The sequence below is a fragment of the Cebus imitator genome, unplaced genomic scaffold (assembly GCF_001604975.1).
Source record: "Cebus imitator isolate Cc_AM_T3 unplaced genomic scaffold, Cebus_imitator-1.0 Scaffold177, whole genome shotgun sequence".
Taxonomy (NCBI): Eukaryota; Metazoa; Chordata; class Mammalia; order Primates; family Cebidae; genus Cebus; species Cebus imitator.
The window spans coordinates 3,013,763-3,023,810 of NW_016107492.1; the positions used below are offsets into that span (position 1 = coordinate 3,013,763).

The 10,048-nt window shown below is 38.5% G+C and overlaps 1 protein-coding gene across 1 annotated transcript; it reads left to right on the forward strand.

The window, feature by feature from the left end:
• The first annotated feature begins 7,883 nt into the window (after nucleotides 1-7,883).
• On the forward strand, nucleotides 7,884-8,324 carry LOC108315695 (cytochrome b-c1 complex subunit 9-like). Its single transcript, XM_037744506.1, has one exon. It carries the CDS (start codon nucleotides 7,887-7,889, stop codon nucleotides 8,076-8,078), a length of 192 nt encoding a protein of 63 aa, XP_037600434.1. The 5' UTR covers nucleotides 7,884-7,886; the 3' UTR covers nucleotides 8,079-8,324.
• The last annotated feature ends 1,724 nt before the right edge of the window (nucleotides 8,325-10,048 follow it).

Below are 10,048 nucleotides of genomic sequence, written 5' to 3' on the forward strand. Positions count from 1 at the left end.
AATTTCTCCTTTATTTTATTATTATTTTTTAATTATACTTTAAGTTCTGGGGTACATATACAGATCATGCAGGTTTGTTACATAGGTATACACGTGCCATGGCAGCTTGCTGTATCCATCACCCCATCATCTACATTAGGTATTTCTCTTAATGTTATCCCTCCCCAATCACCCCATCCCCTGCTATCCCTCTCCTATCCCCCAACCCCTGATAGGCCCTGGTGTGTGATATTCCCCTCCCTGTGTCCATGTGTTCTCATTGTTTAACACTCACTTATGAGTGAGAGCATGCAGTGTTTGGTTTTCTGTTCTTCTGTCAGTTTGCTGAGAATGATGGTTTCCAGCTTCATCCATGTACCTGCAAAGGACATGGATTTATCCTTTTTTATGACTGCATAGTATTCCATGGTGTATATGTGCCACACTTTCTTTATCCAGTCTATCATTAATGGCCATTTGGGTTGGTTCCAAGTCTTTGCTATTGTAAACAGTGCCCAAATGATTACAAAACATTCAATTATGAAGGCACATGCACACGTATATTTGTATCCTTTGTTTGTTGTATTCCTAGGTATTTTATTCTCTTTGTAACAATTATGAATGGGAATTCACTGATGATTTGGTTCTCTGTTTTTCTGCTATTGGTGCATAGTAATGCTTGTGATTTTTGCACATTGATTTTGTATCCTGAGACTTTGCTGAAGTTGCTTATTAGCTTAAGGCAATTTTGGGCTGAGACAATGGAGTCTTCTAAATATAAAATTATGTCATCTGCAAATAGAGACAGTTGACTTTCTCTCTTCCTATTTGAATATGCTTTATTTCTTTTTCTTGCCTGATTGCCCTGGTCAGAACTTCCAACACTATGTTGAATAGGAGTGGTGAGAGAGGGCATACTTGTCTTGTGCCAGTTTTCAAAGGGAATGCTTCCAGTTTTTGCCCATTCAGCATGATATTGGCTATGGGTTTCTTGTAAACAGCTTTTATTATTTTGAGATACGTTGTATTGACACCTAGTTTGTCGAGAGTTTTTAAGCATGAAGGGCTATTGAATTCATTGAAGGCCTTCTCTGCATCTATTAAGATAATCATGTGGTTTTTATCTGGTTCTGTTTATGTGATGGATTATGTTTATAGATTTGCATATGTTGAAGCAGCCTTGCATCCCAGGGATGAAGCCAACTTGATTGTGATGGGTAAGATTTTTTATGTGCTGTTGGATTTGGTTTGCCAGTATTTTATTGAAGATTTTTCACATCAATGTTCATCATGGATATTGGCCTGAAATTTTCTTTTTTAGTTGTGTCTCTGCCAGGTTTTGGTATCAGGATGATGTTGGTCTCATAAAATGAGTTAGGGAGGATTCCCTCTTTTTGTATTGTTTGGAATAGTTTCAGAAAGAATGGTACCAGCTCCTCTTTGTACCACTGGTAGAATTTGGCTGTAAACCTCTCTGGTCTTGGACTTTTTTTGGTTGGTAGGCTATTAATTGCTGCCTCAACTTCAGACCTTGCTATTGGTCTATTCAGGGATTCAACTTCTTCCTGGTTTAGTCTTGGGAGGCTATATGTGTCCAGGAATTTGTTTGTTTTGTTTCGATTTTCTAGTTTATTTGCAAAGAGGTGTTAATTTTGCATTTCTATAAGTGCATCCATTGTTTACTGAAGTTTTGATTTCTTTTATTTATGCTGGCTATTTCATTGAACATTTCTATCTTCACTTTTTATATCATTTTTTTGATTTCCTTACATTGGGCTTCACCTTTCTCTGGTGCCACCCTGATTAGCTTAATAATGAACCTTCTGAATTCTTTTTCATGTAGATCAGGGATTTCTTCCTGGTTTGGATCTATTGCTGGAGAGCTGGTGTGATTTTTTGGGGGGTGTTAGAGAACCTTGTTTTGTCATATTACCAGAGTTGGTTTTCTGTTGCCTTCTCATTTGGGTAGACTCTGTCAGAGGGAAGGTCTAGGGCTGAGTGCTGTTGTTCAGTTCCTTTTGTCCCACAGGATGTATCCTTGATGTAGTATTCTTCCCCTTTTCCTAGGGATGTGGCTTCCTGAAAGCCAAGCTGTAGTGATTGTTATCTCTCTTCTGAATCTAGCCACCCAGCAACTCTACCAGATTCTGAGTTGGTACTGGGGGTTGTCTGCACAGAGTCCTGTGATGTGAAACATCTGTGGGTCTCTCACCTGTGGTTACCAGCACCTGTTCCAGTAGAGGTGGCAGGGTGGTGAAAAGCACTGTATGCGGGTCCTTAGCTTTGATTGATTAATGCACTATTTTTGTGCTGGTTGGCCTCCTGCTGGGAGGTGGTGCTTTCAAGAGAGCATCAGCTGTGGTAGTATGGGGAGAAACAGGCAGTGGGTAGGGCGTTGGAACTCCCAAGGGTGTATGCCCTGTCTTCAGTTACCAGGATGGGTAGGGAAGGACCATTAGGTGGGGGGCAGGGCTAGGCATGTCTGAGCTCAGACTCTTCTTAGGTGGGTCTTGCTGTGGCTGCTGTGGGGGATAGGGGCGAGGGTCCCAGGTCAATAGAGTTATGTCCCTAGGAGGATTATATGATTAGATGTTTCTCAGTGTCATGCAGCTCATCAGGGAAGTGGGGGAAAGCTGGCAGTCACAGTCCTCACCCAGCTCCCACACAACCCAAGGGACTGGTCTCACTCTTATTGTGCCCCTCGTAACACCACCAAGTCAGTCTTCAGGCAGTGGGCAATCAGGGCTGAGAACTTTCCCCAGGCTGCCCACTTCCCAGCTGTGAAATAAACAGGCCTTTCCTTCTTCCCCTGTCTGTGGAGTCTGCACACTGGATTCATACCCTCCCCCAAATTCTGGCCAAGAGACTTCTCCATCAGTTCAAATGGTTACAAAGTTCAGCTGGAGGTTTTCTTCTCCCTGTGGTCTTTTCCCATGCCTTCAGCAGCCCTCCTCAAGGACCCCTGTGAGGCCAGGCAGATATGGCTTGGTAGGGGACCCAGTGAGTCCACAGGGATTTTCCCGCTGCTTCCTCTACCCCTGTATTTTGCTCAGCTGTCCAAATTTACTCAGCTTAGGTAAGGTCAGAATCTTCTTCGGTAATCTAGACCTTCAGGTTCCCCAGTGGGGGTATGTGTTTGGGGGCAGACGATTTCCATTTCCCACTTCCACAGTTTGGGCACTTATAGTATTTGGGGTATCTCAGGGGTCCTGCAGGAGACACAAGAATCCATGGATTCTTGCAGCATTCCTAATGTATTCCTGCAGTCTTTCTGGAGCAAAGTTTCACAATGTGAGCCTCCACACACTGCTCTGTCTGTCCGAGCAGGAGTTGCAATCTATCCTGCCTCCCGTCTGCCATGATCTCTCCTTTGCAACTAGCTTTTAAAATTAATTAAAAAGCTATCTGTTATCCAAGCTATTTTTATAGGCAAACTTAGCTTACGGGCAACTCTCTGACTCGGGCCCTTGCTATGGTGTGTTGAATTTAATGTATCTGCCAATTTTCCTAATTATTTTTAATAAATTATAAGAAACAAACTGAAAGAAACTTTCAGACGTGTGTGTGTGTGTGTATGTGTGTGTGTGTTGTATGTTTCTGTTTGTGGAAGAGAAGGAAGTGGAAATTAGGGAAAGAAAAGGAACAACGAGGGAAAATTTTGCTTCATTCTTTTCCTTTAATTTTTTTTGTTCTTAATTTCTCTTTAATAATTTCTCTCCCTTGCAAGCTTAGAGTGAAAGTTAATATTATGTGTAACCCAGGTGTCTAATACCTGAATTGGTACTAACTACTTAATAGATCTAATTACACAGTCTCTCCTACCAAGGGTTGCTTTAGTATATTTGGGCTGCATCTTAAATGATTCCTGGTTCTAGCCTGTTCTCTGTTGTTTGGTTCCTAACCATGGCTTTAGTTCTTTCTTGGGTCTCTGCATGGTCTGCTCTAGCACTTGATTTAACAATATGGTGGAGGAGCCAGATAGTTTGGTTTCAAATCCTGACTCTGACACTTATCAGCTTTAGGACCTTGGGCATCTCATTTATTCTTTCTGCATTTCAGTCTACTCACTTGTAAAATGGACATAAAACAAATAGCTGCCCTCCAGGGTTATTGTGAGGGTTATGCAATAGATGTCCTGTTCATATCTTGTTAGATTTCTCTTCCATCTTTTTGCACACAGGCTCCAGATGAGCTGTCATACCCTGAGCTCGTATCTGGTGTGTTTTTTGTCAACTCCTTTCTCAGAACCTGCTTTGCAGTCGAGATCTAAAAGTACCTGGGAATTTATGTACCATCCCCTGTTCCCCCAGCCTTAACGAATGACTGCCACTTTAGGAATGTAAATACTCCACCTCCCTTGCTCCACAGGCATGAGACACCTGGGTTGCACCTAACTCAGGTTTATTTTACAATGGCGCTCCTGTGGGATTGAGTTATTAACCCTCCCAAGTGGTTCACACCTTTGCTTGGCCTCCTTCACTTTCTGGTCCCACTGTACCACTCCTATTCCTCCTGGAAATACTTTTTCTTAAATCATTTTCACACAAATCTTTGTCTCAGATTCTGGTTCTGGGAAAGTCGACTTAAAGTAGTTTATTTGAGTTAGTATCTATATAAAATGCTTTGCATATAGTATGTCATATAAATGTTGGCTATTATTCTCCATGTTATTATCATGCTAGTCTAAGACAAGGTAGTTTGGTGAATGTCTCCTTTTCCTCTCTGCCTTATCACTAGAATATATATTTCACTCTATTTAATAATTCATCACGGAGCTGCTAATATAAGGCTGTTGCATACTGGCTTTCTGGAAGATTTGGGGATAGCAGGGTAGGACATACAAATTTAAAAACAAAATGATGAATGTAACTTATTTGAAGAGTCAAGGCAACCCTATTTATTTGTAGAGGACTCTACAAATAGAATCTGGCCTTGCTTCCATTATTAGTGGTCTATGCTTTTCTCTGGGATGCTCAGTGGGGGAAGTTCCTTTAGGTCTTTGTTACCTTGTAAATCCCCATCCTCTTCAGAAAACCCTTCACCACACCCCACAAAATCTCTCTAAAACTTAACTTTGAATATGATCCCTTTCTTTGTGTGGTTGAGGATTTGGATTTATAACCAAATGGCATGTCAGACACTAATTTTATACCTTTTTACAATATATTGAATAAGAAAAAGAAAATAACTTTTAATGGAAGGAATACTTTTGAATTTTAGGACTGCAGCATTAAAAAGTTTGGTCAGCCAGCATTTTATTTTGTAAGCCAACATCTTAATATTCTTTTTGAAGGTACTGGAACAGTTTGCTTTAAGACTGAGACATTAAATGTCAAGCTTGAACCCATATGCTGGGTTGTAAGTGTTCAAATAGCTGTATTATGTGAATTTCTAGAAAACTGGGTTTGCCATGGGAATATTATTATAGTTATAACTATGGGTAGGTTATTGTGGTTGTACCTCTGACCATTAAAACAAAAGAAAAGCAATACAATTTATACTCTAGGGGTAACTGAAGAGGCAAAGGCAGAGATAATTGAAGGATTTCAATTATTTAAAAATAAATCTCTGTTTTCCCCCCATTTTCAGTTATAAATTAATATAATACTTTCTGTTTTCAAATAGACTCTTACATTTATAAAAGATTTCAGTTTAGTCAAATTCTGAATGCTGATGAGTGCTATTTAGCTCAGGTTTTAAAGTACGTGGTATGAAAAAGTTGTGCTGAAATATTGAGCTTTGTAGTGTCTGGGGTTATTCTGGAGTTTCCTACTCACAGCACTGTAAATCTAAGGAGAAAATTAAACTATATAATACTGATATTTCACTCTGACTAAACTCCACCATAAATTTACTAAATGGTAAGTGATATTTACTGTTTGCAGTTGTAATGTTCAGACACAGTATTTGACTTAGTTTATTAGTTTTCTATTGCTGCCATAACAAATTACCACAACTTACAGGCTTAAAACAACACACATGTGTTATCTCATCGTTTCTGTGGATTGGGAGTTCAGGTACAATTTAGCTAGGTTCTCTGCTTAGAGTTTTCCCAGACTACGATCAAAGGATCAGCTGGGCTGTATTTCCTTCTGGAGCTCAGTTTCCTCTTTCAAGCTCCTGTGATTGTTGGCAAAATGCATGCCTCTGAGGTTATACATAGAACTGAAGTCCTCATTTTCTTGCTGACAATTTGCCAGAGTAACTCTCAGCTTCCAGAGGCTGCCCTTTTTGCGCCTATAACATGGCAGTTTACTTCCTCAAGACTAGCCGGGAGAATCTTGTCTTCCAGTCTGCTGGGACTAAGTCTCATACAATGTCACAACCTCGGAAGTGACTATGCTGTCACCTTTGCCACATAATGTAACCTAATCGAGAGAGTGACTATCCTATCTTTGACATATTCATTTGGCTAAAAACAAGTCACAGTTTCTCCACATTGAAGGAGATTTTGCAAAAGCATGCATGACTCTTTGGGGGTCATGTTAGGATGGTACACCATACTTAGTATACCCCAAACCATATAATCTGTTCATATATCACATTAAAGTTGACTAGGGTCAGGTTTTTTCATTTCGTGTCATGGTACGGGGTAAATTGAGATATAAGTAAATAAATATATGATTGCAACATATGAGTCACTGAAACCATTGTTTGTCTTAAATAAAGTGTGCTTTAACTTGAATTTATGTTCTAAGTCTCTAAAATAAATGAGAGGTGAATGTTCTTCCTTCATGACCATGATGAGATTTGTAGTGTTTTTTAGTTAGTACCTGCTGGTGAACTCAGAGCTTCAGATGATTTTGATGGATTATGGGAGTAAACATTTTCACAAAGGATTCGATTTGGAGATTTAAAAATGACACTTGGATAACAAGGAACAAACCACAATCAGAACAGGGATCCCCAATCCCCTGGGCCACAGACTGGTACAGGAACTGGGCCACACAGCAGAAGGCGATCCAGTGATCTTCCTCTGTATTTACAGCTGCTTGCATTACTGCCTGAGCTTCACCTCCTATCAGATCAGCAGTGGCATTAGATTGTCATAGGAGCAGGAACTCTACTGTGAACTGTGCATGCTAGGGATCTTGGTTACATGCTTCTTATAAGAATCTAGTGGCTGATGATCTGTCAGTGTCTCCTATCACCCCCAGATGGGACTGACTAGTTGCAGGAAAACAAGCTCAGGGCTTCCACTGAGTTTACATTATGGTGAGTTGTATAATTCTTTCATTATATATTATAATATAATAATAATAGAAATAACATGCACAATTAAATGTAATGCACTTGAATCATCCTGAAACCACCTCCTCCCTCCTCCCCTAGTCAGTGGAAAAATTGTCTTCTGTGAAACTGGTCCCTGGTGCCGAACAAGTTGGGGACTGCTAAGTTAGAAGGTGTAATAGAAGAAAATGCCCATTTATGATAGTAATAAAAGATGAAATACCTAGGAATAAAATTAACAAGAAATTTACAAGATCTACTTTTAAACAGTTAAAATATTGCTAAAGAACACAAAGAATACTTGGACAAATTGTAAGGCATATTATATTCTTGGATAGGAAGCCTTAGTATTACAAAACTGACATTTCTCTAGTTAATCCATAAATTTAAGCTAACAAAAAAAAACCAGTTTTTTTTTTTTTTTTAATTAGACAAGCAGACTCTAAGATTCATATGGAAAAATCATCAAGGAACAATAGCCTAGAAAACCCTAACAAAGAAATAGAAAGAAAATTTCGGGAGGATTGCTCAGCACGTATTAATATGTATATGTTACATTAAAGCTATATTAATTAAAAGTGTGGTACTAGCATACTAACGGAAAGAACAGAAAGCTATGAAATAGACTCTAATAGCAGGTAGAACTTCAATATAAAAGTAGTATTTCAGGAAGAAACATGGCGTACCGGACGTTGACTGGGAAAATCTACTCCCTGCTGTTCCGCAGGACTTCCACGTTCGCCCTCACCATCGTCGTGGGCGTCCTGTTCTTCAAGCGCGCCTTCGATCAAGGCGCGAACGCCATCTACGACCACATCAACGAGGGGAAGCTGTGGAAACACATCAAGCACAAGTATGAGGACAAGTAGTTCCTTGGAGGCCCCCATCCAGGCCAGAAGGACCAGGTCCACCCAGCAGCTGTTTGCCCAGAGCTGGAGCCTCAGCTTGAAGATGATGCTTAAGTTACTCTTCGTGGACCACCGTTCACCTTTGGCAAGAAACGCTTTACCTTCAAAACAGACTCTTGACCTTCTGCTGTGTTTGAAGTATGTTTAGTCAGCATGATGAGGAAATAAATGTGAATTGCCCTTGAAAAAAAAAAAAAAAAAAAAAAAGTAGTATTTCAAATCATTGGTGAAAAATGCTTTATTCAATAAACTGTTAAGAGACAACTCAGCTTTTTGAAAAAGCTGAGTGGCTCCTATCTCCTCCCAGTAAATCCAGATTTGTCAAAGGTGTAATACCAAAATATTAAACCACATAGTACCAGAAGAAATCATGAGAGATGATTTTATAAACCTGGTATGCCTTTCTATAAATGACACAAAACCTCTGAAATCCATTAAAAATGATTAAATTCAATTTTAGGAAATTAAAAAAATAAAAGACACAATAATAATAGAAAATGACAAAGTCAGAAAAACATTGGAAATATATTATTAAAAAGTGACACATTTAAAAATATATAAACTATCCTACAAATCAATGAACAAAAAGACTATGGACTAACAAAATGAAGAAATGTTATGAAAAAAGATAAAAATGATTCAGATAAGAATATTTAATTCACAATAAGAAAAAGACAACCATAAATAATAATAAGAATATACCACTTTTTCACTATATTAAGTGGCAAAGATGAAAAGTTTGCTAAAGCGAGACATATGGAAACACACTCTCATACATTACGGGTGGGAGTATAAACCGACGAAAATTCTTAACAGCAATATCTATCTAACTATATCTAAGAATCATATAACCTTTGATCTTGCTATATATTTCTTATGTATTGATTCTGCAGTTTACTTATACATGTGCAAAATGAATAGATACAAAAATATTAATTTATCATAGAAACATTTGGAAGCAACACAAATGTCTTTTAATGGAATATTTGTTAAATAAAAATTGGTTTGTGAGAATAGGAAGAGCTAACTTTTTTGTGTTTATGTGCTAAGCATTTACTAGGCTCTTTACATATTAACATAATCTAACTCCCACAACAACTGTATGAGGTAGGAGTCATTAATATTTTCATTTACAAAAGGGGAAACTGAGAAACAGAGAGCACAACTCACTTGCTCCTAATAATTAGTGGAGCTGGGACTGAAACTCATTTAATCATACTCCAGAGCTGACATATTATTTCACCAGGCCCCCATGCCCGTGGAATTCTAGGTGGGTATAAAAAAGAAAGAATTCACTCTGTATGTACAATACTGATAATCTAGATTATATAGAAATACATATATGTATTTTTAAGATATACATTTTAGGAGAAAACTTTGAGGAATATAATAGTGTAGTATATTACCATTGTTGTAGAAAAAGAAAATACATAAATATTTGGAAATACATAGTTTATCTTCATAGATTCAAAAAAGAAAAAAAAAGCACCAGTTTTTATATTATGGGAGAGGAACTGAGTGTCTCGGAAAGAGGAAGATTTACTATTTATGTTGATCATTTTGTGTATTTTGAATATTGTCCTATGTACATATACTCAAAGAAAGGAAGTTAAATAACAGTAGCAAAACCAGTAAACTCAGGGAATAGTATTTTTCAAGAGCCTGGTTTTTACAGTATGTGTATTAATCCATTTTCACACTGCTATAAAGAAATACCCGAGACTGGGTAATTTATAAAGAAAGAGGTTTAATTGACTCACAGCTCTGCATGGCTGGGGAGGCCTCAGGAAATTTACAATCATGGCAGAAGATGAAGGAGAAGAAAGAAGCCGGGCGCGGTGGCTCAAGCCTGTAATCCCAGCACTTTGGGAGGCCGAGGCGGGTGGATCACGAGGTCAAGAGATCGAGACCATCCTGGCCAACATGGTGAA